At 41.7% G+C, this 27,099-nt stretch overlaps 4 protein-coding genes across 9 annotated transcripts in view; 2 read left to right on the forward strand and 2 right to left on the reverse strand.

Annotated features, from left to right (window-relative positions):
* Positions 1-674: 674 nt before the first annotated feature.
* lysmd3 (LysM, putative peptidoglycan-binding, domain containing 3) lies at positions 675-5,684 on the forward strand. The gene is made up of 3 exons (XM_030738007.1): positions 675-831; positions 1,801-2,076; positions 4,045-5,684. Exons 2-3 carry the CDS (start codon positions 1,810-1,812, stop codon positions 4,744-4,746), a joined length of 969 nt encoding a protein of 322 aa, XP_030593867.1. The 5' UTR covers positions 675-831; positions 1,801-1,809; the 3' UTR covers positions 4,747-5,684.
* Positions 5,541-10,350, reverse strand: polr3g (polymerase (RNA) III (DNA directed) polypeptide G). 2 transcript variants are annotated; one of them, XM_030738010.1, is made up of 8 exons: positions 9,942-10,350; positions 9,654-9,785; positions 8,202-8,331; positions 6,532-6,597; positions 6,386-6,445; positions 6,244-6,308; positions 6,047-6,166; positions 5,541-5,944 (listed from the first exon to the last, which is right to left on the reverse strand). In XM_030738010.1, the coding sequence occupies exons 2-8, from the start codon at positions 9,762-9,764 to the stop codon at positions 5,855-5,857; spliced, it is 642 nt and encodes a 213-aa protein (XP_030593870.1). In that variant the 5' UTR covers positions 9,765-9,785; positions 9,942-10,350; the 3' UTR covers positions 5,541-5,854. The 2 variants fall into 2 exon arrangements, with proteins under 2 accessions (XP_030593870.1, XP_030593869.1); XM_030738009.1 differs by having other exon boundaries at positions 6,244-6,311; positions 9,942-10,349.
* A 1-nt stretch (position 10,351) lies between these two features.
* On the forward strand, positions 10,352-12,999 carry mblac2 (metallo-beta-lactamase domain containing 2). Its single transcript, XM_030738008.1, has 3 exons — positions 10,352-10,959; positions 12,255-12,469; positions 12,751-12,999. Exons 1-3 carry the CDS (start codon positions 10,518-10,520, stop codon positions 12,922-12,924), a joined length of 831 nt encoding a protein of 276 aa, XP_030593868.1. The 5' UTR covers positions 10,352-10,517; the 3' UTR covers positions 12,925-12,999.
* A 953-nt stretch (positions 13,000-13,952) lies between these two features.
* Positions 13,953-27,099, reverse strand: part of rtkna (rhotekin a) — a 59,015-nt gene continuing 45,868 nt past the window's right edge. For 2 of the 5 annotated variants that reach the window (XM_030738389.1, XM_030738391.1), the window contains exons 2-11: positions 25,288-25,549; positions 23,162-23,215; positions 20,603-20,720; positions 20,087-20,311; positions 19,826-19,920; positions 19,076-19,182; positions 18,750-18,884; positions 17,635-17,800; positions 17,382-17,486; positions 13,953-16,348 (exon numbers count right to left, since the gene is read on the reverse strand). In XM_030738389.1, the coding sequence (XP_030594249.1) occupies positions 15,636-16,348; positions 17,382-17,486; positions 17,635-17,800; positions 18,750-18,884; positions 19,076-19,182; positions 19,826-19,920; positions 20,087-20,311; positions 20,603-20,720; positions 23,162-23,215; positions 25,288-25,549 (1,980 nt within the window). In that variant the 3' untranslated portion in view covers positions 13,953-15,635. Of the gene's footprint in view, positions 16,349-16,666; positions 16,764-17,381; positions 17,487-17,634; positions 17,801-18,749; positions 18,885-19,075; positions 19,183-19,825; positions 19,921-20,086; positions 20,312-20,602; positions 20,721-23,161; positions 23,216-25,287; positions 25,550-27,099 lie in introns of all 5 variants that reach the window. The other 3 variants (XM_030738393.1, XM_030738390.1, XM_030738392.1) reach the window with 3 other exon arrangements.

Consider the following 27,099-nt stretch of genomic DNA (forward strand, 5'->3'; position numbering starts at 1 on the left):
TTTCTTTGGATATTGGATGCTTTTTCACTCATTTTCAATCCAGTCCTTGTACCTTTTTTCTTTTTTGATAAGTCACTGAACACTGATTTATAAGCCATTCAGTCATAAAAAAAAGGCACATAACTCAAGGGATGAACAGTTGTTGTTTCTACACATAAAAGACATAAAAGAACCAGCTGTATTTTTAGGCACTTTGTTACCAGCAGCCTATCATAAAAACACATAATTTGTTCCCATTTCTTTTGTTGAATTACCAAAAAAGTATGGATCTGAAAGTCATGTCATTAAGAAATTGGTAAGAAAATCCAGCAAAACCTGACAGAGGATCTGAGAGGTGCATCTGGCCCTGTAGTTAATCCATGTTTTTTTCACTGGCAGCAACATCAAAAATGGTCTCATTGGAAGGGTGGCTGTCAAGAAGCCATTCTTAAGGAAGGAAAAAGCAGAAAAGTCTGAGGTATGCCAGATTACACAAGAACTGGACTAAAATCCAGTTGCAACAGGTCTTATGGAGTGATGAATCCAAATGTGAACATTTTGGTTCAAATCGTCATAAGTGTTTTACGGCGTCTACGGTGATCTCTAAAACACACCTGACATGAAGCTTTACTTAACGCTGGGCGCCACCTTGCGACAAAAATGTGGGCTGCGTTGTGGTCGCAAGTGGTGACGTCATTACGTAAATATTGTGTTGACGTGGCGTGAGCGGTAGCAGTTCAATAGCGGTTAGCAGGTACGTAACAAACCGACTTGAAGAAGAGACCAAAGAAAATCCCGTGGAAGCATGGACAATAGGAAGAACAACTGAGTGATCGGGATTCACGTTTTCAGGTAAATGTAGTCGTTAACGACTCCCCGAAGACGTATTAATCAACCGCTTACTATCGGAACACGATAAATCTCATGAGCGTTGGCGACATAACAAATGTGGACTCTGGTTACCACCAGCCTAGCCTAGCCTGGGCAGATTGGTTTCAGGTCGCTAAGTTAGCAGTACATGCTGCTTATTTTTCGAGAGGACCTTGATAGTCCGTTTAAGACAGCAGTTTAGTGGCTTAAACAAACGTGTCTCTAAACTCACGCAGTCGTTTCTAATTTTCAACCGTTCCACTGCACTATTGTGTGATGAGAAAGGCGAGAGGGTGTAGAAGCGGTGTGCTGCTTGTCGATAAACAGCAGGTAACCTGCAATTTTAGCCGGTATAACTCTTCGGTCGTTGTTAGTTAATCACGTCCCTGCGGACTTGAATAAAAAGATAATTATAGGTGTGCCTCTTGTTTACATCATACAGTGAAAACTGCTGCTTACGTAACTCATTGTCTGGCCTTGCGTTGCCTTCCCCAAAAAATAATAATTTAAAAAGCCGGCATTTTGTGTAAAATAGTAACGTAAAGCGAAGCCTCATTTGCATTGCAGTTATTTCACAATTGTGATATGGTGCAACATTACCTGATAACATGACCGGGGCTTTTTGAGTGCTGGATATCCTGATGATACAGACAGAGACTGATGCTAAAACACAGTGTAATCAGTCTTATCTGTAACTTGCTTTTTTTTTTTTTTTTTTTTAATTTTCATGTCTCTTCGATGAAGTTACAGTAGCACAAGTTTGTTTTTTGTAACCTCTCATTTTGTAAGCTGCACACCCAGGTAAGTTTTGTTTGACTCAGCATATCAGCCTATTCTCTGAAGCAAAAATTCCATCTGAGTAAACAAAACTTGCTGATGTCCCAACAAATATGCTGTATAAGTTGTGGCATTATGTTCTGAAGCATGTTCTCATTTTCCTCCCCCATACAGTGAAGAAAAATGTCCAGTAGAAGCCAGCACTATGGATTCCAGTCAGCCACCATGGTGCAGCCTGCCAATGGCAGTCATGCATATCTGTTTGGAAACAACAGTTCAGAGAATGATCTGTCAGAAGAGGACGGGGAAAGCTTTGAGCTGCGGCCTCGTGGCAGGGAGAGACTGCGAAGGAGCACCTCTAGAGAGAGAATGGATGACATTATCTATCTGACCAGAGATATCCAGGAGGGAGACACCCTGAATAGCATTGCCCTGCAGTACCATTGCTCAGTATGTCTTTGCTTAGATTTGTGTTTGTGTCTTATCTCTCTTGTAGTATTCACTCATTTTTATTTTTATGTATCAGTCAAACGTTTGGACACACCTTCTAATTCAGTGATTTTTCATTAGTTAAAAATTGTCTGCATTGTAGATTAATACTAATGTCGTCCAAACTATGAAGAAATACATATGGAATTATTTAGTAAACAAAAAAGTGTAAAACAAACCAGAATATGTTTTATATTTTAGATTCTTCAAAGTAGGCACCTCTTGCTTAGATGACAGCTTTGCACGTCCTGGCATTTTCTCAGTCAGCTTCATGAGGTAGTCGCCTGGAATGGCTTTCAGGTAACAGCTGTACCTTGTCAAGAGTTAATTTCTTGAATTTCTTTCCCTCAATGTGTTTGAGATCATCAGTTGTGTTGTGAAGAGGTAGAGTTGGTATACAGTGAATGGCCCTATTTGAGTAATGTTCTAATCAATATTATGGCAAGAACTACTCAACTAAGTAAAGAAAAAGAACAGCCCATCATTACTTTAAGAAATGAAGGTCAATAAATCCCAAAAAATTCCAGCACTTTGAAAGCTGCCTCAAGTGCAGTCACAAAGACCATCAAATGTTATGATGAAACTGGCTCTCTCAGGACCCCCCCCCCCCCCCCCCCCCCCCCAAAAAAAAGGAAAGGAAGACCAACATCGACTGTTCAGAGAAGACTGTATGAATCTGGATTTTATGGTCAAATTGCTGCAAAGAAACCACTAATAAGGAAGAGCAACAAGAGGAAGAGAATAGATTGAGCCAAGGAACATGAGGAATGGACATTAGACCAGTGGAAATCTGTCCTTTGGTCTGATGATTTGAAATCTGAAAAAAATTGAGATTTTTTTGGTTCCAAACACCATGTCTTTGTAAGATGCAGAAAAGGTGTGCGGATGGTTCCTACATGTATAGTTCCCACCATGAAGTATCAAAGAGGAAGTGTGACGGTATGGCGGTGCTTTGCTGGTGACAGTTTCCAAGGCACACTTAACCACCATGGCTACCACAGAATTCTGCAGCCACATGCCATCCCATCTGGTTTGTGCTTAGTGGGACCATCATTTGTTTTTCAACAGGATAATGAGGATAATGACACACCTCCAGGCTATGTAAGGGGTCCAAGAAAGAGGGTGGTTGGAGTGTTGTGTCAGATGACCTGGTCTCCACAATCACCTGATCTAAACTCCGTTGAGACGGTTTGGGATAAGTTGGATTGCAGAGTGAAGGCAAAGCAGCCAATAAGTGCTCAGCACCTCTGGGAACTCTTTCAAGACTGTTGGAAAACCATTTCAGGTGATTACCTCATGAAGGTGATTGAGAGAATGCAAGGAGTGTGCAAAGCAAAAGGTGCCTGCTGTGGAGAATCTAAAACATATTTTGGTTTGTTTAAGACTTTCAAGTTTACTACATGATTCTTTGTGTTCCTTTGTTGTCTGGATGACTTCAGTATTAATTTACAATATAGGGGGAAAAAAAACTTTTGACTGATGCTGTATACCTGCAGCTTTCTGTTTACGTGCCACATTGCACACATACAGGGATGTGCTTTGCTGCTTCATATGTTTAAGGAAGCAGTTGAGATGCTTATTTTATTATTTTGTATGATGTTGGTTAATCAGTGAAATTATAGAAATCATATGCTAAACAAAATTGTTTAGTATAGCGTTGTTTTAACATTCAAATTAAATATTCATAGTTTTTGGGTAAAGCATTTCAACATGACTTTATTATAAATAAAATAGCAGTTTATGTAGAAAAGATACGAGAGATTTACAGAAGTCTGTAGAAGCTATGCTATAATTAGTGTTTTCATAGCTGTGTTTTTAAAGTTATAATTTAATGGCTGGTTTAAAATATTCAACAGCAAATATATTTGTAAATCTATACAGATTGTAAACAGTTGATTAAATTTTTTTTTTTCTCCCCGTGATTCCCAGGTGGCTGACATCAAGCGTGCTAATAACCTCTTGACAGAGCAGGACTTCTTTGCCCTGCGTTCGGTTAAGATTCCCGTGAGGCGCTTTAGTGTCCTCACTGAGACTCACAGTGCTGCTACTCTCAAATCTGCCTCCCCCACGGGCACTAGACACCTGCCTCCGATCTCACACGTTACGTCCCTCCCTTCTGAATCCTCCATGGACTCCTCTTCTTCCACTGACAGTGTGGAAGGATTCCTCCAGGAAAAGGACAAGGACATTGAGCAGCTGGTGAAATCCACAGGACCGTCTCGGAGCAGCCTCAGTGAGGTTGTGTCCTCTTTAACACAGCAACAGCAGCCATTGCTAGGAGAAGTTGGGTATAAACCAGCACAGAGAAAGGATCCTTATTATGGGGCGGACTGGGGCATGAGGTGGTGGACAGCTGTGGCTATTATGTTGGTTGTTGGCATTATCACACCCGTGTTTTATCTGTTGTACTATGAAGTTCTTGTGAAAGCCGATGTCAGCCATCATGGTATTACTACAGAAGGTCACAAAGACCTCGGTTATGGATCTCAAAAAGGCGATGGTTTGGGAATTCCTGTTGTAGAAGACAATCATGAAGGTGTTCAACCTGGGCATGCAGTTAATGAAGATCCCGGGGGACCCGGCGTGGACAAAGCAGGAGACGGTGAACACAGAGGGAATGAGAAAACATAGCAGGAATTTCAACTTAAAATGTGTCGCTAAGTCAGAAAAGTAATAAATCTAGGCTGATGTTCCCATTTACAAATAACTGTTAAGACATCAGTCCAATCTGTCTGAAATAGAGGAAACAGTAATTCTGAAGGCTTGAGAGAACTAAGGTGTGGGCACAATCATTCCTTGTCTGTCCATTTCCATGATGTTGACAGACTGGCAGTGGGTCCAACTCCCAGCAAAATTTGTGTCTGTTTTGACAGACAAATGGTTGAACATTTTCAAAGTGAAAGCATTTCAGAGTTGGTCTTAGTGTATACAGTAAATTTGAGATGGCATTTTTCTGCAGTCAGCTGTACTTTTTTTTTTTTTTTTTGTCGGTTACACGCAAATACTGTCCAGGCAGTTACAGACGCCAACACTGTAATCAGCCAGTTTATTCTACAGTGGATCAGTGGTCTCACTCACAATTATACTTCTGTGGATTTGTTTTAAAGCAGTTTGGTTGAGCTGCAATTTCTGCCATGTTAATAATACTGTATTTTCCAATGCTGCTTGTTGGAAAAGTTATGATTGCTGCCACTGTGTATAATTAAAATTAATTTATTTTAAGACTTAACCTTTAGTCTTTATGTACACTAACAGTATTACCAGTTAAATGTGTTTCGGAATGAAAGTTGCTTGAATCTCCATCCTGCTGGAGAGAACTGCATTTCCCCCCCCCCAATTTAAAAAAAAAAAAGCATGGTGAGGAAAATAGGGAAATGCACAATATTCCCACAATAACGCATTTGTAATTATGTACAATTTTAGACTCTTGTTATGTAGCCCTTTTATTTTATCAGTGTTTTGTTGATATTTTATGACAGAGCATTGTGTTCTTAACAGTATGTGCCTTTCAACCTGTGAAACTTGTATACAGGATGAAGAATAAATAAATCTATTTTGAATAAATTATTTCCATATGCAAATATTTTAACATTTCTTATTTACATTAGTCTTTAAAGAAAGCTCAAGATCAGGAAAAGAAAAAGGCATGGCTCCACTCTGCTGAACAGTATTCCCAATGTATGTGCAGTATTTAACCAATAGAAGCAGTCTCATCAGCACCCGCTTGCTTGAGAGATTTTCAGTATGTTGCTTCACCATCCATATTATCGTCACTGTCCGCAGCAAAATCTTCGCCATTGTCAAAATAGCTTTCAATGTAATCGTTTTCCTACACAGAATGAAAGGAAACATTAGTAAAGAACATCGTTAGGTCTGGTTCGTACGTATTGATCATGCTTAACAAGTTTGTCAGTACAGCTTATAATCGAACCTCTTCAATATCCTCTTCTTCATATTCTTCCTCTTCAATTTCCTCCTTTTCGTTCTCATTTCTGGTCTTCGTTTCAGTCTCATCATCAGATTTTTCAGGGTCGTCTTTGTTTGCCAATTCCTGACATTAATATGAACTCATGTAAAACGACACCAAAGATAAAGACAGAATTAACAGTAAATGGAAATGAAGCTTACATCTAATTTGCTGAGAATGTTCTCTGTGTCCTTGCGTGAGATCTTCACACTTTTCTTCTTTGTGGCTGCTGGAGTTAAACACTGGCTCTTTATTCTTACAGTGATAAGAAATGTCATTACTTACATATTGAGTTTAATGTACCTGCTTTAGCCCGAGGTCTTTTTCTTCTGGGCATCAGTTCTTTTGGAAAAAGGTTCCAGTCTAAAATATCAAGAATAATGTTAACATCATAATTTTTTTTTTTTTTTTTTAATTTGATCTAATCCCATGATGTGTTACGCAAATACCTGGAGTCCATTCATCATCGTTAATCTGGCTTTGCTTCAGGTATCTCTCAGTGTATCTCTCCACCTCTGTTTTCATGTAAACAAGAGAAGAATTGGCTTCTACATATTCTTAAAGACATTCAGGATCCTGTGTGTTTCAACACAGTGTTACTTTTGATCTTACCCACACTGGTGATCCATGGATTAATACAGTCTTGGTCAGAAGCTTACACTCATCATGGCCATGGATGTCATGGTAATTTTGGGCTTTTAATGATTTCATTGTTCTTTTTTCCAAGGTGGAATTGGTAGACTATATCTTTAATGACTTTTAAAAATTGTGTTATTTTGGATTTTCTCTAATCTACACAGATTAGAGAAGTACCAGTATACACACACCACAATAATATTAGGTTAAAGGCCCTTAGCAAGCTGCTATTCGTAATGATCAAAAAGCTTCTGGGATCAATCTGGCTGGATATTTGACCACTTTTCTAGGCAGAGTTCATTTAAATTGGCTGGTTGGTATCCTGGCACACACAGATTTTCAATAGTGTTGAGCTCGAGATTTTGGGAAGGCCATTCCAGAAGCTTAATGCTAGCCTGCTTTATTCAATCCAAAACCAGGTTTTGGTTTGTGTTTGGGATCATTATCCTGTTGGAACACCCAGTTGTGTCAATGTTTCAGCCTAGCTAACTCGAACTGTTGATTTGAAGTGCAGTTGGAGAATTTGGAGCTAGTCCTGTTTTATTATTACATCCATTGTGTGTGATGTACCAGTACCACTGGCAACAAAACTGCCCCAGAGCATGATGCTACCACCACCATGCTTGAAAGTTGGCACAGTGTTCTTAGGTTTGAAAGCCTCACCTTTACTCTTAGATCTTCACTGAGCCCCTTGGACTGTTCTGAGTACTGGTCTATCCACTGAATCCATAAAAATCTTTATGCTGGAAAAACGAAACTACCAGTTGTATTCAATCATGATCACTAACGAGAAGCTAATAGGCCTCCACCTTCTCAGGTTAAGAGGCACTGTAGAACCTTCAGCCACCACTTATAAAAAAGATTTGGGCGAGTGTCAGTATGTATACTTTGACCATGTGCGGATTAGAGCAAATCCAAAATAAATTTAAAACTGTGCACCCAATTATTGTTGGTTTTTTAAAATGTCATTAAAGATGTATGCTGTGCAATTATTCCACCCTGGAAAAAAAAAACAGTTCAAAGAAATCATTAAAAGCCCCAAATTACCATGACATTCATGTCCATGATGAGTGTGTTCAAACTTCTGACCACAAATGTATATCAATGACACTATGTGCCAGTCAAATAAAAAAAATGAATGACTCTTGTAGACATGAGCTATTGGGTTCACAGCCATTACAATTATATTTAGCACATCACTTTGGAAATACAAAACATCTGAAAAAACATTTATCCGCGTATTCTCTTCTGCTTATGGTTATATTTAGCTAACTGTGGAACTGGAAAACTGAAAGGCCAGTAATTCCAGACAAAAGAAATCACCGACGACATCACCTGTAACTCAGTCTGGCACCTCTCCTTTTCCAGATATGACCCTAACAAAAAGTCTCCATTCCTAAAAGCTGCATTATCTCCCCCCACAGCAGACAACTGTCTTATTGTAGCATTTCTACTGAAGTTTCTAATGCATTACTTTCCTCACCTGCTTTACTGGACTGAGGTTTGATGTTGAATGGCAGCCGCTGCATTGTTCCTCTCATCTCTTGCTTTAAGGCCAGCATGTAGTCCTCATCCTCACCGGCTTTCAGTGGAACTGGTTTAAAATCCGTGCTCTGGAAAAGTATGGATAATTGAATGTAGATATTAACAATGTACAACAATTATTTTTCTTTGTCATAGGGGGCATTTGTGTAACAGAGACTGAAGTACAATTACATCTGTTCTTAACTCATTCTAAAGTGCAATTGGCCTGTGTGATTCAATTCAACAGCAGAGCTACTGAAAGTCAAATTAATGAAAAAGTTAATGCTGGTTTTGATCAATAGAAAGAATGCACAGTGCATCGCAGTTTGTTGTGTAAGGGGCTGCATAGCCGCAGACCAGTCAGGGTGACCATGCTGACCCCTGTCCACTGCAGTGCCAACAATGGGCACATGAGCATCAGAGCTGGACCATAGAGCAATGGATGAAGGTGGCCTCGTCTGATGAATCACGTTTTCTTTTGCATCACATGGACGGCCAGGTGCATGTGGATCACTTACCTGGGGAACACCTGCCACCAGGATGCACTATGGGAAGAAGGCGAGTCAGCGGAGGCAGTGTGATGCTTTGGGCAATGTTCTGCTGGGAAACCCTGAGTCCTGCCATCTATGTGGATGCTACTTTAACATGCACCACCTACCTAAGCATTGTTTCATGGAAACGGTATTCCCTAATGGTGGCCAATTTCAGCTGGATAATGTGGCCTGCCACAAAGCTAAAATGGTTCAGGAATGGTTTAAGGAGCACAACAACGAGCTTGTGGTGTTGACTTGGCCTCCTAATGCCCCAGCTCTCAATCCAATCGAGCATCTGTGGGATGTGCTGGATAAACAAGTCCAATCTATGGAGGCCCCACCTTGCAACTTACAGGACTTATAGGTTCTGCTGCTAACATCTTGGTGCCAGATACCACAGCATACCTTAGAGCTATTTTGGCAGCAAAAGGGGGACCAACGCAATATTAGGCAGGTGGTCAAAATTTTATGTCTGATCAATGAACATTATTGCTCTTTACCCTTTTTTTGCTTATTTGTGAATGCTGTGAGAGGCAATTAATGGGTCATGACTTTTAAACACATGTTGGCCATGGTCTGTATTCCGTCATCACCTTTCATTTATGCCAAATACAAATGCAGTACAATATTTCATAACTTTTACTATAAAGAATTGAGCTGATCTTAATCTAAGTAAACCACCACATGCGGTGTGCTATTCAAGTTCCATGCAAATTTCACCTACCTCTCTGAAAGGTCTCCTAATGTTGCTGCAGGTAAGTTTGACTTCAACCCTTTCTGAGTATTAGAGGTGAATTTGATACACTGAAATATAATCTGTCATCCTGGACTCTCTGCATTTGTGTGTGAGTGTATAAAGAATTGTGTTCAGTACTTACTGGAAACAGAGGGCTGGGCCCCACCCTGGCTTCTGGCATGTTGCCCCTGCCGATACCCAGAGCATCAATATTGAAGGTAAAAGCACCCACTCCACGGCCCTTGCCTGCCATGGCTGCAGGTCTCCTCCGTACCTGCAGCACACATGTTCACATATCCCCAGTCAACACGTGTTGATGCAAGTTAATGTACTATAGCTTCCATCGCCTTTAGTATGATTCTGCCAGCGATAAAGCGTTAAGTCGGCATCAGAAAAACACTCTACGTATAAAGTATGTTAAAATACTTACTAGAAGATTGCTAGTAAACTGCACCTAGTGTGGGAAAAGTGCAATCCTACAAAAGTCTACTTCAGAGCTGAACAGCGATATTTAGCCCTTACTGGATCCGCATGTTTTCAGTTTTTTAATTTACAGTTTTATCTGTCCTTCGGCAACTCCTTAAACTCAGATAAATTTCAGCTGAACGTAATGGAGATGCTGCTTATACTGCTTATACTTTATACTGCTTAGCTAACACCGGCTTGGAAACCCGCACACGCCATACGCCAAACTCAGCATGTGAAAATGTGGCTTTAACTCGCCCCTCCCCTGAACGACGCCAGAGGAGGTGTGGTTTGCTTGCAGCCAATTAAAACTCGCTTTTAAGCTGTCGTCATCGATCAGTTTGCCCAGTGAGAGTAGTCTCCTCCTACAAGGGTGTTTTCTGCGGCCACCATCACATTAACCTCAATGAAAACATATCATCTGTAGCTAGAAGGCTAGCTACACTTCTCCCTCCCCCTAATAAAAAAAAACAAAAACAAAAAAAAACACCTGACAGCACTACAGCCACTGAACCGTACTTCGACAAGCGCATGAACTGGGATGTCTGCAATCGACTGGTACGCTCACAAATCGCTCGGAGACGGAGTCTTCTGGATCCAGGAGCGATTCTACCAGTCGGAGAACCGGGCCAACATCTGGTTGCTGCGCGGCACCCACCAGGACGTGGTGATAGACACGGGTCTGGGCTTGAGGAGCTTACCTGAATACATCGACGCCAAAGGCCTGCTGGGAAAAGACCCGCAGAGGAAGAACCCACTGCTTGCCATCGCCACCCACGCCCACTTCGACCACTCGGGTGGTCTGCATCAGTTCCAACAGGTGGGCGTCCACAGCGCGGAGGTCGATGCCCTGGCGAACGGAGACAACTTCGAGATGGTCACCTGGCTCAGCGACAGGGAGATAGCCGAGGCTCCCAGCCCGGGATGGAGGGCAAGGCACTACAAAGTCAAGGCTGTGCAGCCCACACACATACTGCAGGAGGGTAGGTAGGAGATGCAGCCCTCCCAGATTTGATTTACGCTAGAGGGATGGTTCTGTGATCAAATACCAGCAAGGGCTAAAAGCACTCACTTAGTGACAAGCGCCACAATCGATACAGTAATGGGTTTGATGGATGCACCAGGCCCAGTGTACAGTTTGTGCATTGTATGCTATACAGAGTCTTTTCCAGCCTCGGAGTCTGCACAATGATATGGCAGAAGACCAACAATGATTTTCCTTGCCCACAGACAGAGACATGTTACATGTGTAATGAGGTTAGTGGGGATGGAACAAGAGGTAATTCTGCCAGAATTTTTCACAGTTACAAAGTAGGCAGTGCAGCAACTTGACATACACTAGATTAAAACATGAGGCCAGGGCTGGTGATTACACAGGTGTAAATATCTTATTAAATAACACAGGATGTTCTGTCTAAGGAATGCGGTTATAGACAATTTCTTCCTATTCGCACTGTGTGGATATTATCCAGAAAATAATATTCATTGGTTGCCACTCTATGATCATTCTCTATATCTGCAGAGCTGTTCTATTTTAAGCCATTGTGTTGATGGCTTTGATGCATTCTGTTACTTCCAAGGAAGAAGAAGCGAATACAGAGACTGGTCTCACACTTATTGAAAGAATCCCACAGAGAAGTAATAACCAGACAGTCTTTATTTGAACAACTAAATTAGCCTTTTGTGGATTATTGTCCAACCTTTCAGGTTACAGTGAATCAAATATCAGCAGGTGATGAGCTTAATCGGTCTGATTGATAAATAAAAACTTAATCCTGGACAAACTGGCTACTGGATTGTTTGAAAGCATGGGTAACTAGAGTTTTTATATAAAGCACATAGTCACCAGAATAGTTGATACACAATGCTTGATACCACAAATAATGTTGTTTGCTGAGCAGCTTTAGCTATTGGGGTTTAATCTAAAATTCAGTATTGTAGAATTAGTCCTTCTGCTGTGTCAGAGCCACTGCTGCAGTGCAGCTGGAATATCTAATTGCCTGATGTATCAAATTCACCCTTTTGCCAATGCAACTCACACCAGCTCTGGACCAAATCAATGATGTACTGTGTCCCAGAATCTGTGTGACATGGTGACATGTGGAAAATATAAACATAAGATTGGCATGAGTCAGCCAGAATATGAGTAACATTTAGTTTAGATATAAGTCTGAGAATTTGATATGTACTGGTCAGTGATTACAGTTTCTGTCATGTTTGTATGTGTGAATGAGTTTGAAAATATAATGCCACCTCACCCTCTCTTTCTCCTGTCTAGGTGATGTCATCAATCTAGGTGACAGACAGCTGACAGTGCTTCACATGCCCGGTCACTCTCGGGGAAGCATTTGCCTCCATGACCGTGACAATAAGTTGCTTTTCAGTGGAGATGTTGTGTATGACGGTGCCATGATTGACTGGCTGCCCTACAGCCGTGTCAGTGATTATGTCAGCAGTTGTGAGCGCCTGGTTGGGCTGGTGGACAGCGAACAGGTAACTTACAATTTCAGTTCACAGTTCTACTTTTTTTTCAGATTAATTTATCTTTGATGGCACAAGGCACCTTAAACCAACACGTAACAGATTTATAATAAAAATACATGTTGTTCTGTTGAAAACTATGTTAGCCTATATGTATATGTTTATGAAAATAAACTGCCTCAAGTGTTTTCTGTGCTAACACTTGTATATTTAAGATCTAAGATCTAAGAATTCTTATAACATGTACTATACATTGTTTTTAATGTCGGCTGTCTTTAAAATCTATTTAACAGGTCGACCAAGTTCTCCCAGGGCACTACAACACCTTCGGTGCAAAGCGGCTCCATCGGCTTGCCTCCACATACATCAGCAGGGCTGAAACGTGCCCTGCAAAGTTCTCCACGTTTGCCTGGAGGAGTCTGGCTGGGGTGGCACTGCGGGTGTGCAACCCACGGAGTGCCTGCTAATGAGAAGGGATCACAGAGCTGGAGGAAACCAGTGCACAAAGAGAGATGTTCTAGTATGGAAGACATGGAAGAGCGTGAGGATGGGGGGGGGGGGGGGGGGGGGGGGGGGGGGGGGGTGTGGGTTACTTCTGTTTTATCTGTAACTCGATGTAAAGCTGCCCATTTACTTATGTAATCCAGCTAAAATCAAATAATTGCCAAACTTTGTGTGAAATGCCCCTACTGGTTTACAGAAGTCAATAATCAGCACCATATGAAGCTTATTATAGAAAGTATTTACTGGTCTTATATGCTGATGAATATGTATATGTTGGTGTCAATATGATTCAGTGTATGATTTTTTTATACTTTAAGCATATATGAAGTTACAATAGCACAACAATAGCACAACTCTGCACTACAAACAGAACAGGGCGTTTTGGGTTTTCCTCTGAGACATTTGAAACAAAGTCATTATGGCCATAGTATTCTCTATGCATATTACAGTGCTCAGTGAAGACTCAGTGTCGACTACCTCCGATGTTTGTAATAGTGCTTTGTACTATTGACTAATCTATGGCTTTGCTACCGAAACATAGACAATAAAAGCCTCTGTTCTACCTGCTTTCCGAGTCTTCTGCAGCACCGATTGCTGCAGCTTCTAAGTGGATTTGCTTCTCCAGTCGTTCCTGAGGGGGAATTCAAATGGGATTTGTTGCAAGAGAGAGAAAAAGGAGCAGAACTGAAGTGGATGGAATATGATCCAACACATGTTCAAAGGATAGAGAACTTAAAAGTACTTCTCTGATCTGATGGCAACTTCTCTCACTGTATGCGGAGAGCTTCATTTGGGAGACTTTTACTGTACAAAATTTAGAAATGAGGGTGTTTTAACCTACTAACACTACATTTACATTTAATTTTTACATTTAAGGCATTATTTTCAACTTACAAATGTACACATAAAAACCTGATCTAAACTATTTACAGAAGATATTCATTCAGATACACACAACAGATACAAGAAGACAAAAACAAGACTTTTAACTGATAAAACATTTATTTAATGTTATATTATTTAAACATGAAATTTCCACATTTCTCATTTTAAGTTCACCTTCCAGGATGGCATACATGCAGAACACAAAGCCTGCCAACACGGGAAATTCTGCCAAGGTTATAACATTCAATGTTATCTATTTGTGACAGTTAAAAGATCTGCACATTATCTAGTAATATTATGATAATCAAATATCAATACACCTGCATTTATAACAAATTCAGTAATGTAACAAAAGACAAAGAGAGGAGGTTTATTTGTTAACTTATAAAAATTAATTTACAGTAACAAATGCTGTCGTTCAAATGGTTGACAGATCTTAGTAAAAACGGTTCGAGTCCCAAGAGGGCAGCGGCTTCCAGAGTCCACAATATAACATAGAAACAGAAGAAAAAGAGGCTTTACTGCACTGACAAGGGAAACTGACTCTCCTATAAGATTTTATTTTGTTTTCCTGTAATAAGAAGTAACTGCTCTGAGCAGTTTAAATGGGAAAATGTAACAGGAAGCAGCATAAACAAATCATTAACCAATGGCTGACTAGAGTTTATGTAAGTACTAATTTTTTAGACCGTTTTCCAGAATTTAGCCAAGATTAAATAAGTTGCAAAATTTCTTTCTTTGTTGCGTAATAATCTACTTTTTGGACGGCAGGATTGGAATCTGAAAACCTGCGGAAAAATTGCGGATTAGTATGGTTTGGGTTTTTTTTAAAATAACACTCGACTTAGGATTTGTACATAAAGTCTATTACTTGTTTTTATGGCAGCCTGTCAACAGTATGCAGATAAGAGCAGAGCAAAGATTTTTACCCTGAAGAGATCACAGTCATAACCAGTACAGTAAATATGAGCACTTGCAGAGTCATTTGAAATTATCTCAAGAAGAAATGTTCTAACTGCAAGTCAAACCATGCATGAAAACGAAATGATGCATAGTCATTCTGGGAGATCCACAAAGAGCATGAATAATAAGTACACTGAAACAAGTATCACAGTACAGGCAACAAATAACCCTTCCCTCTACACATAGCAGTCTCTAAGACTTGAGAAATCTTGACTGATTATACCTGTTAATCTTGCACGTTCATATTACCTCATGCTAACTGGCTTCTACAGCATCAACACTGCAAACCTTTGTAACATAACAGGAAACATCCAGTCAAAATACAACTAGTGCATTAACAGAGATGACCATGTTTGAGTGGCTAGGATCGCTGATGCAGACAAAAAATAAAAAAAATTCCAGTTTCAAAAGTCAATTTCAAAGACGGAGAGTAGACCTAGTGTGCCATGAATCTGAGTACGTCCTTAGCTGTTAGCATCACCTTCTCCCAAGCAGCATTACTGCCAATTCTCGAAGCAAGCAGAGTACCTCCCATTTAGTTTTGGACTGTTTTCAAACATTGTGGCAACCAAGCAACTGTCAGAGACTCCTGCAGTGATTGTCACCTGTCTTTTATGTTAGAAGACATTCCAGTTTGTCCAAGGAGGGTCTTCCATGACCCGTCCTCCACCAGGAGCCAGGCCAGAGGCATCCTCCTCAGGGCTGTGCATGTGGCATCGCAGATTGCCTGAGTTTGGTTCACATGTGTTAAGCTAGTTAAACCATGGTTTAATGTTGCCTTTAGGCAAGCCAAAAAAAAAAACAAAGATCTTATCAGGAAACAAGTTCACACCTGACTCTGGAGCCAGTTGCGAGGATCAAGTTTGGCCCTGAGGTTTCTTAGGCTGCGTCGAGCTGGGGAAGGCCTAGAGAAGGGGACTCCCTCAGATGACTCTGGGCTGTGACTGCCCTCACTGTTGCTGGAGCTGTTGCTTGAGGTGGAGCTGGAGCAGGATAGTGTGGTTTGTGTGCTGTGCTGTGACCGAGGGGAGCGAGCGGAGATGGGGAGGGGAGCAAGCAGCGATGAGGGAGGAGGCTGGCAAGAACACTGGAAGGTCCCTCCACCTCCGTACCCTCTCCCTCGAAGGGTGCTGAGCTTAGCATCCAGTGAAAGAGTGCGTGGCCTCAGACGGGATGGCGAAGACGACAAAAGAGAGAAGCTGGAAGCGGGTTCGGGCCAGCCATGGTGCTGAGAGCAGGGACTGGTGCTACAGTGGCTGTCGCTATCTGAGGTCAGACTTGCGTCTGAGGACAGCAGACCAAGCTGCGGGCAGCGGTGAGGGCTCACGGGGCTCCGAGGCAGTCGATGAGGGGTGCAGGGGCTGTGGCCAGACATGCGAGTACAGTGATGAGGGCGGCCAGTACATCTGGCGCTGCTCTCCTCAAACGCAGACATCCAGGTGGGAGAGGTGCCTAGCTGGCTACGGAGCTCCAGCTCCTGCATTCTCCGAGCCAGGATGTCTGACACAGTGCTGCTGAGGTCATCAGATGACTCAATAACTGCAAAAGAGAAGCACCCAAACTCATTACTATACTGCTATGGAGTAAACCTGAGACCAGTTTTACAGTTTGACTGTTTCAGTTTTCCTTGGGACTAAATTTAGGAATATTTTAACCCTATAAGCATGTATTCATGACATCTTTGCAATTCATGAGGGGTATTATATAGATACGGTCTTGTAATAACTGATAGAATGACCAAACAGCCATTAAATCACAGTGCTGCATAACTGCTTCCAGAATGCTAAGTCAAGCCTCTTGGGATTGCAACATGTACCACAAACCAATTCACACCGTGTCCTTCTCCTGTTACTTCACCTGTCGTTGTAATAGGACGAGAGCAGAGCGCGAATCTCAGCAGACACAGCGTTATCCTGCAGCAGAAGACCCTCACAGGAGGGTGTGGCAAGAGGAGCTGCCGGGGTTAGGAAAATCAACAGGGAAGGTGGTGAGAGAGTGGGGACAGAGCGGCGTGTTTTTAAATGGTTATAACAAAAAAAAAGAAGAAAGAAAAGAGGTTTGGTGCATGTTCATTCAGGAAATGAACAAACGGGAGTGATGGGAAAACAAAGAAAGATTTGATTCAAACATGAAGATAATTCACCCGCATTACAACAAATGGAGAAAGTTTATGAAAAGTGTGATGAAATGAGTGTTATATTATTTCCATGGAAATAAGGAAGTGCAAAATAGAAAATGGCAAGGAAGGACAGAAGGGACAAAGGAATTTGAAAAGGACAAAGAGGAATAGAGAAACAGAAGACAAGTTAGTCAGCATGTCAGAGATAAGGCCCACTCTATCTAAAGAACAGAGAAGTAAAGCAGAGAGAGTTTGAGATATCGGAGTGGAAAATATATTTGACGGCATCTTTCATGCGCATGCACCCAAGGGATAGAAATTCCACACAGCCACATGCGATGCGGGCGCAGTGTTTTTTTTCCCCTGCTTTATTTTTCAGGTGAAACCGTGGGTGACCACAAATGCTTTAACTGCTTCTCCACAGCGATATATATACACATGCATAATTCTTACCCATTTCGTGATACAGAGAGCCTTGTTTTGGTGTGATAGGAGCTGGTTTTCTTGGCGATGGGAGTTCAATTTTCATTAAGTCGTCACAGCATTGTTTCCACTGGCCTGTACATTGGAGACAAACTTCACCATCAACAAACCCAGCAGCAGATAAAGAATCTAGGGCACTATATGCTGTCCTTTAGCATGCTTGGTGAAATACATGTTAAACAACCATATGCAGTGGGTGCGAATCACACACACAAGGACCTACTCATATCATAGAAATGTTGCCAAAAGGCCTCCATCCAGCGATGTGTCTCCTCGCGGCTGTCTGTGGTCACAGTGTGTGTAACCTCCTCCCCTCCGTACTGGTTACTGATGCAGATATTCTGAACTTTACTGAGAGGGTCTTTTTCTGACGCACGTATTCTGGTCTCCTGAAACACAGGAGTGAAAAAGAATACAATCATCTACCGCAAAATGACTGCTGTAGGGAATGAATTGGGAGTATGACTGAATGAACAAAATTGTGCGCCGCAACAAGCAATCATTACGGCAATTATAGTTTTAAGTCTCGACTGAAACTAAGCCCTCATTAATAAAGTCACCAAATAGTCCTCTTCCAAACCATTTCCCTTCAGCAATTATCCAACAAAAGGATGCGGACTCCCAATTCCCACACCTCGCTCTACCCCCAAGGTCTGTCTATGACCACTAGATGGCAGTGTTGCCCCATTCACTCCTTTCTGCCACTACGTGAGCTCCACACAGCTTGACTGACAAAAGATCATACAGAACCGATCTGACTGACTTGGCTTTAGGTTATCAGCGTGCTCAAGGTCAGAGGCCACAAAAGACTGAATGAGTTACAACAGAAAGGTTGTGAAGCCCTCCAGGAATTGACTCTTAGAGACACAGGAAATAAGATGATTGAGAATGTGACTGGCCAGCTGACAGTTCTTCACTTTGATGCAGGGAAAAATCCTGATTGGATGGATGTGTCTCGCTGAGCAGACTTAACTGCCCAAGCCCTATCTAGAAATGCACCTTTTTGGCTCTGATGAACATTTTCACAGCCATACCTCAAAAGGTAAGAAACACAACCACAGTTTGGTACTCTTGAAGTCAACACAGCTTGATTCTGACAGCTGACAGTTTTTTTTTGTTTTTTTTTTAAATAAACCTTGAGAACTGCTGCAAAGAAACAAGCTAAATTTTCTTTTTAGGATCAGGGTCGAGCAGTCGGCTTGTTATTTAAACAAACTTGTTTTCTTACATCTAGTCTGATGCCTTAAGTGTTGGCAAAAAAATACACAGCTATTGCTTCTCTAAGGCTGGATCGAGCTCAAAGAGATAATACGCTCCCTTTCAGATTTCTTTGCTGACCTTGTTGATGCCTATAGTGAAAGCTGGCTCAACGTTAGCCTCCACATCTTCTTGCCGGTAGTAGCAGAAAAGGCTTGTTCCTTTGAGAACGGCGTGCACTTTTGTCCAACTCTGAGGGTCACCTCCACACTGCTGCTAGGTAAAGAAAATGTGGAATAAAACAAAAAACAAAAACACACACACAAAGAGAGAAGACAACATGAGAAGAAGCAGGGATGTGGTGGGGAAGAAAAAGATGATAAAAGTGTGGACATGTGCCAAAAGCTAGCAGAACCCTCAGAGGAATAGTTCACAAACAGTGCACACCTGCAGGCTTGCCAACTTACCTTAACTTTCAAGCACCCGCTCATCATCTGTTGGGTCATACAGTGAGGCTGAGCTGCCAGGCGGCAACACATACTGCCATAGAGCGGCAGCCAGTATGAACACTCTTCTGCAGGGAGGGAGGGAGTAGGTGGATGGAGAAAAAATAAACACTATAAATAAATAAAAATATTCCCATGCCATTAAAATTCCACACAGAAACATGAATCCACACACACACACACAACACACACACACACACACACACACACACACACACACACACACACACACACACACACACACACACACACACACACACACTTCATGCTCACGTCACACCGCCTTCCTTTAACACACACTGGGGTATAAAAGACTGGCAGCTGCAGGGAGTGTCATGCAGTTTGGCAATGAAACTTTACAGCAGGCTGAAGGGCCAATGAATAAAACACTAGGGGCCTGTCTGTGTTGGGGTCTGGACCCTTGTTATCCAGCATCATTACAGCTTTACACGGCAGTCACCTCACTAGCACAGCCTTTATTACTATGACCTTGACAATGGCTGTCTGTCAGAGAAAGTGGGAGGACAGAGAGGGAAAGGGGAGGAGGAATACTTGCACCATATGCTGGTGTAAAGAAAATTATTAGAATGCCGGGCGAAGACGTTGAGACAGTGATGAGTGAGAGGAAGACAAAAAATAGACAGATGGCTGATTTGGCAGAGAAAAGCAGAAAGATGGCGAGGACACAGATTGATGGGGGCTGCCACTCACCGTTGCCTGAAATGATGAGGTCATGCGTGCGAAAGCTGTCCTGGACGTGTGACAGTGACAGTGTGGTATGAGCTAAGAGATGGTACTTAGGGCCCCTGTCAACACACACAAGAGTGAAGAGAAGAATTTCATTTGGTGCTTGAGTATGTATGTTTGCAGTAAGCGACGGTCTCCGAATATTAGCTGGGCTCTGACATTGCACATTATCTTCACTCTACTTTCTGTTTTGTAGAAAATGAAAAGGTATTATATTAGACTTACGGTACAGAGGGAACTGGCAGCAGGAGAGGGGCTCCCCCACCGTTGCTTACAGGACTACATGGTCCAGGCTCCATGGCTGCCCGGAGTTTCTTGCCAGCTGATCGACCTAGTGAAGAGCTCAGCTTGCTGGCTAGTTTCCTTGGTGTGCTCCCTGCAGAATAGTCGTCCTCCGAGCAGCAGCTATACAACTCAACCCGCAGCTCAAAACCTGGGCTGGCTTCAGTACTGTGAAAGGAAATGCTCATTTCTGTGAGTTTCATTTTAAAATGGTAACTAAGTGCAGCTACTCAAGTACAGTACTTAACTTGAAGTACTTATGTACTTAATTTCTAGTACAGCAACGTGTGCTACTTTATACCTTTCTTGCACAATATTTTGGGTAAAAATATTGTACTTTGCACTTTCAGTTATCCTTTACATGCAAAACAGTATTAATGTTACAATGTTCTGCCACAGTCTGCTGTGACCACGACAGACTACATGGTTGTTTGGTTATAGGATTGACAGGTGACTTACAATACAATAGTGTTGTCGAAGCAAATATCGGTCAGTGTCCGGTCTACTATCACCATGTCTGTATCAAAGATTTCTTCTCCCAGCTGCAGCAGGCAGAAAACTGCACATCGGTGAAGCTCTACAAACAAAACATGTAGAAAATCAGAAAAGAAAAAGAGAAAACACACCTATGTATCAGCGCATTTATGAGACGTGTCAACAGCTTTCATTCATTTGCATCACTTGAAAACTCAGAGCCAAAAGAGCTACACTCGCTACTTTGAGGCTGGAGATTGTAGTGAGGCATATGACCCGAGCAGATGAAGCTGGGTTTGGCTGACAAGCACTGTTGCTGTTGTTGGTTTCAGTTTAATGGCCAGCTGTGCTAAGAATTCCTATGAAGCACTGAACAGCATTTTGAAACTGAAGTACAGCAGTCTTTATGCATGTGGTCATAATGCAAGCTGAGTAACAGCAATTCTTCGATTATATGCACACTGCAAGTAAAAGATTGTATTTCAGAGCAAGTCTCACTGTGATTATAGACAAACCCTGAAATCCTTGTGCCTAAGAACACCATCATTTCCATAACAACAGTGAGAAATTATGTAAGAAACAACAACAAATGGAGTGACTCATAATGGCCTATCTCTGTTCCTCAAAAAAGCCCAATCAGAAAGTTCCACCTATTAAATTCAAAATTTGGTCCATCTCCTCTTAAAGGCCACCTGCTTGTACATTTCTGCACTGATTTCAATGTTGTCGCTATTTGGGGAATGAGCCCCGGATCATCCAGCAGAGAGCAAACAACAACTTCTGTGGTGACGTGACCCCAGCTTGTTGTTGAAAATGATCGCTTATGATCAGAGAGACCAAACAGTAGTTTTCAGTAAGAGGTGGTGCATCAAGAGCATAGGTGGAGCAAAGCGCCAAATTCCTGGGGCTGTGTCTACTGAGGCGCCTGAACGATGTCCACATCACAGAAATGAGAGTTGTGTGTTCTCACACACTAGAGGAGATCCAGTGTGCACCAAAGATACACAAGTGCCTCTGAGAACAGAACAAGCTTCCACAAAGGAATTTTAAAATAGCAGCAGCACTGAAATTGTTCTACAGGTGAACGAAAAGTTGACATTAAAGGGGAGACTGGGTAATTTAAATTTCCCAAGATTCCCATGAGGAAAAAAAAAAATACAAGATTAGCACTTTGACTGCACATCCTCATTTTGGAGCTAATCTTGTGGGTTTTTTTTGCTCATAAAACGCGTTAGAGCTGGCACTGATATGTTCTACAAGCGCTTCCATGTCTAACGCACATTGACGCCTAATGTCCCACACATCACTCTGCAATTACTATTCCAAGTATGAAATCAACACTCTTCACTAAAATCTGACTGGACAAATGAGAAAGGAAGACACTTTACTCCTCCTTGCCTCAGTTTAATGTCTCTGTGTGTTTAATGACCTTGACTTACAGCCTCATTAAGCTTTGTTAAGAGACTACTACCTGTCTCTAGAGTTCATTTCTATGCACAGGTCATGCAGATTAATTCCATTCAAGCTGCCAAGGGAGAGCCTGAGCACTGAGACTATTATAATGACAGCACAGAGGTTAACACACATTAACTTTATCTAGAGGAGATGGAGTAGAAAATGACAAATATAAAAACTTCCCATTGTTATATTCTCAGTGCTCTATTAAATTTTTGCCATGAAGACAATTAAATATGACCAAGTTCACAGGTATATTTCACAAGGCAGAAGACTGGAGTTGATCCTTATAAACACCACAGATTTTATTTGTTTTTGGCTTACAGTACTTCATGCCCTACTAAGAATGAAGTGGTTTAGTGCCTTCATGGTTGTTTGTAATAGCCAGGAGGGAAAGACAGCCAGACAGGACAGTTAGCTTAAAGCTAAAAGCTAAAAAAAAATAAAGGTCTTAATGACTGTGAAAATCATCTCTAAGAGCTGCTATTGAAGTTACACATGCCGTTTTCACACATGCACAGTAGCCCTGAATGTTTCTAGGTAATACTGAATTAATTGGTTTGATTGGACACTAAACAGCCTTGAATGTGTGAACTCCCTAGTCTCAATGAGCCCATGTGAGAACAGGGCAGTGTGTGCCATGTACTGTACCCTGCCTACTTATTACCTCCCCCTTACCCAACCCAATGTCTAAACCAGCCAAGAGTATATTTCTAGTAGTGAGAATGTGCACAGGCCCTCCTGTTGTGCGCTGCATGTCAGAAAGGGCAACTTTGGACTGATGGATTTTTGCAACACTGTCTGGAGTTCATGTGTGAAAATGACTACAGAGCACAGAAAATGTCATACTGCATCGGTCCGTGTAACTGTTTTTACCCGAAAGCAAGAAATAAAAGGTAATTCTCACTTTAGAGTCACAAGGAATTGCACATCTCCCCCACCCCAGTTATTTCATGAGGACTTCAGACGCAACTGTGTGAAGCCACGGGCACTTCCCTCAGAAGCTTATCATTAATAAATACTACAAGTATAAATCATTCATAAGCTATCAATGACTTTCTTCACACCCTCACAGAGGTGGCTCCTCACCTCCTTTGTTCTTGAAGTACTCCGTGTCTTTCCACATGAGAGGGATCCGGAGATCTGTAAAGACAACAGGCAGGGGATTAGACCACACAAATGTTAATCACCCTCACTGTTTAACTGATATGTGTATCTTTGTGTATATTTATATTAAAGCCTGTACTCCTTTTAGTCAGTGGTAAAAGAATGCAAAGCTATTTACTGACTGAATGTGTGTTTAGCATGCTCTCCAGCTGGGAACCAGACATGCCGCAGAGCAGTCATTAGCCCCCAAACACACATATACTGTCAGTCTCTCATCTCATTACAGAGGACCTATTATGCTTTTCCTTATTCTTAGTTACATACAGTCCTGTGAAAAAGAAAGCTTTCACAGGACCCTATGCAGTCCTGTGAAAAACTAAGCACACTCTTACTGCTTCCACAGGAGTTAGGCGCTCGACACACGGGGAGCGACGTCACTCGATCTCCATTTCCTATGGAACTTGTGCGATGAGGCGACAACCGCTTCGCACAAGTTTCATAGGAAATGAATGGAGAGTGAGCGACGTCACTCCCCGTGTGTTAAGCTCCTTAGGAGGATAAGTAGCAGCCAGCTAATCAAATGCACCTGATTAACTGATCAATAGCAAGTGTGAGTGCCTCTATAAAAGTCTGGAGCATTCATGTGTGAACTAACACAATGCCACAGTCTTCCCAGGAGAGGATGTCCCAGCAAATTCTCTCCAAGGTCAGACTGTGCAATGATCAGAGAAACTGCAAAAAACCCAAGAGCTACATCTCAGACTCCCCAGGCCTCAGTTAGCATGTTAAATGTTAAAGTTCATAACAGTACATTTAGAAGAAGACTGAACGAGTATGACTTGTTTGGAGAGGCTGCCAAAAGAAAGCCTCTTCTCTCTAAAAAGAACATGACAGTATTACAAAGAATAGGAATCTGGAACAATGTCCTTTGGACAGACAAGACCAAAGTGGACATGTGTGGCCATAATGTGCATCACCACGTTTGGTGAAAACCAAACAGCAGTTTTATCTAATGTCGGCTCCATATGACGTAACAGAAAGAGGATGTCCCTAATATGGTCAACGAGGAGCAGCCAATCAGACAGAACTAAAGTGATGACCTGAGGGACAGTATGAAGACCCAGTATAAAATAGATATATAAAATATAAACTGAATAGAGATTATTTTCAACTGTGACTCACACAAATCTATTGTAGTACAGTAAAACATACCTGTCAAGTCTCCTGTTCTGGCTGGGAAACTACCGTATTTTACCCCTGTGTCCCACCGTCCTCCAGTATTAGTATTTTCCCGTAAATTTCCCCTATTATAATATAATAAAGAAAGTATTCCTGTGCCTCTCCAAACTGAATTCTGTCACTAGCCTCTCGAGAACTGGCTCCTGCCGTACCCTGGGTGGCAGTTCTCGCGAGGTTAGTGCAGACAGCGGGAACCCGGAACAACAACTGGACCTCGGTTGGGCTGGTGGAAAATTTCCCTTATTTTTAAATACAAAACTTGACCGATATGGTAAAATTAAAAATGAGGATCTGGAAATGAGGATAATAATAATAAGCTGCTTTTGGCTGTTGGTGGTCATTACAATGGGTAGCTCTGCATGTTTTGATTTGGCTGGAATCGCTTCCTGAAGCATGTGTGTCTCCTCCTGGGATTGAACTGGGGATCTTTTGCTTGTTGGGGGAATGTGTAAACCACTACAATAATCCCCTTTTCTATTCCTTTATTTACATAAATTGCATTATAAAACTACATAATATAACAGTAATAATTTGATTTTATTGTCTTGATCTCTAAAGTGATATCTCAACAAAGTGGTGGACAGCAACAAACCATAAAGTACAAAGCGGCTGGTGATTTGAAAATGAAAAATCTGTTATTAAAGGCTGACGAGCAGCTCTGCATTAAATCACAGCAATATGAAGCTTCAATTCCATCCATTTCCTCCTTTTACTGCTGGTCAGTCTCTTGGCAACAACATTTGGCCACATTTAAATTATTAAATGAAAAATCTTTTCTCAATATATTTAAAAATGCTGAGAAAATTGTCCCCCTAAAACTTCTCTGATCACTTTTCCCTCAGAAATAAACACTTATGTTTACTACTTGCCTGAGATGGCGACTTTTCCTTTGCACGGAAGCCTGTCGTCCATCGGTCCTGCATCTGATGATCTGCGTGTGACTTTCTGCATGACCTGAGCCTCTTTCATCCTCTGCAGTTCTGACATGTAGGCCATGATACGAGTGCTGCATGTCTGTAGGCTCTTTGCTGCTTCCAAAGCCTGGTCTTTTTGGGAGCAGGCAGCCAGCAATTTGCAGGCTCCATCACGCATTCGTATCTCATGGTCAATCTTTTTCTGAATGTCACTGTCCTGCAAAGACAAGAGGGAGGGCGAGAAGGGGATAGCGGGCATTTATGAGTAACAGAGGCCCATTTCAAAAGTGAGGCACACATTAGACTCACTTCTCTCACTGATTGCCATTTTAAAAGGATGTTTCAGGGAGAAATGAAGACAAAAAAATGGTTAAAAATGAAAACTCCAAAGTGTCAGTCCTCAATGAACTGCAGGTCTCTTGTGAATGCATAAATGAGGTGTGTCTCTGAAAGCATTCTAGAGTCTGTTTGCATTAGTGTGTGTATGTGTCTGCATGGCCTTTAGCCCTGCTAACAATGAGACCACAACCCTGCTGAGCAGACACTACATGTTGAATCATTTAGTGCAAATTCACTCAGCACGCACACACACACACACACACACAGATGGAGCAACAACTCTCAAGTTGGGAGATAAAGAATGAAGCCGTCAAACATTGAAAGCCTGTGTCCCAATTGAAAACCCCCAGACACACAAATGTACACATACGTGCTTTGTGATTTCAAACTGATTTATGAAAGGAAAAAGTATCGTGCTATCAAACTAAATCTGGCTTATGTCACATGGGTAAGTTAAAAAAATCTTACACAGAATACTGGATAATAGATAAATACTAGATACTTCCTGCATTTTTACAATGTAAATATACAATAAATGTGCATATATGTAAATATACAGTATTCACAAGCATTCTCAAACACAAACACATGCAGACAATAAAGGTTCCTCAATCCTCGCAAGGGCATACCTCTGGTTATGCTGTCCAGGGTTTAAACAAATCTCCTGAAACCTACTTCACTCTGACAGCAGTACAAAAATATTGCATCCGTGAAGTTAAACTGAAGGCCAAGAGGAAAAATGCAGTAACTGAAGTAGAAGGTGAGAGGGTTCAAGAGAGAAAAAAGGAATGCAGGAATCAAACAAGGCCAAAAAAAAAAGGGTTAGTGCCAATGTACCTTTGTGCATCCTTTGTATAATGCATTTGCAGAATAGTAAATTCAGATAGAGAACTATTGAACAGTAAGGTTATCTTTAAATTGAAAATATTATTAATATGAAATAATCATAATAATAACAATTAAATGGTGTGCAACCTCTGCCTGACTGTTAGAGCACGGTTATGAGAATGTGTGTCTGCTCTCCATCTCCCGAGATACATTAACAATCATCCACTGTCCTCAAATATAACCTCTAATACTCCGAGCCCTCTCTCTGCCTGATAAATGCCCCCCCCCCCCACTACTCCAATATTAGTCATTTATCTTCTCTCTCTGTCTGATTCCTATGAATTTTTTATTCCTTTCATTTAAGTTTTTATACATTCACCTTCTCTTACACTCCATCCGTTCCACTTCACTGTCCTCAATCGGCTTTTCTTTCTTGTCCTCCACATGCTCTTTCTCCTTTCTATTACCTGCCTCTCTCTCTCTCTCTTTAAGCATGAGTCACTTTGTTCTGCAGAGAGGCGGCAGAAGGGGGAATGACTTTGATTTCAACAGGAAAGTTTACATTTGGACACGGATTCTCGCTGGATTTAGTGCACTACG

This window comes from Archocentrus centrarchus, chromosome 9, assembly GCF_007364275.1.
Source record: "Archocentrus centrarchus isolate MPI-CPG fArcCen1 chromosome 9, fArcCen1, whole genome shotgun sequence".
NCBI classification, from domain to species: domain Eukaryota; kingdom Metazoa; phylum Chordata; class Actinopteri; order Cichliformes; family Cichlidae; genus Archocentrus; species Archocentrus centrarchus.

Excerpts from the sequence above, each read along its gene's own strand:
- lysmd3 (XM_030738007.1), top strand. The coding sequence starts at position 1,810 with ATGTCCAGTAGAAGCCAGCACTATGGATTCCAGTCAGCCACCATGGTG. Across the intron at positions 2,077-4,044 it reads CCCTGCAGTACCATTGCTCA|GTGGCTGACATCAAGCGTGC; the intron begins GTATGTCTTTGC and ends CGTGATTCCCAG.
- polr3g (XM_030738009.1), bottom strand. The coding sequence starts at position 9,764 with ATGGCAGGCAAGGGCCGTGGAGTGGGTGCTTTTACCTTCAATATTGAT. Across the intron at positions 6,598-8,201 it reads ACCTCAGTCCAGTAAAGCAG|AGGTGGAGAGATACACTGAG; the intron begins GTGAGGAAAGTA and ends ACATGAAAACAG. Across the intron at positions 6,167-6,243 it reads ACATTCTCAGCAAATTAGAT|GAATTGGCAAACAAAGACGA; the intron begins GTAAGCTTCATT and ends TATTAATGTCAG.
- mblac2 (XM_030738008.1), top strand. The coding sequence starts at position 10,518 with ATGTCTGCAATCGACTGGTACGCTCACAAATCGCTCGGAGACGGAGTC. Across the intron at positions 10,960-12,254 it reads CACACACATACTGCAGGAGG|GTGATGTCATCAATCTAGGT; the intron begins GTAGGTAGGAGA and ends TCTCCTGTCTAG. Across the intron at positions 12,470-12,750 it reads GGCTGGTGGACAGCGAACAG|GTCGACCAAGTTCTCCCAGG; the intron begins GTAACTTACAAT and ends TCTATTTAACAG.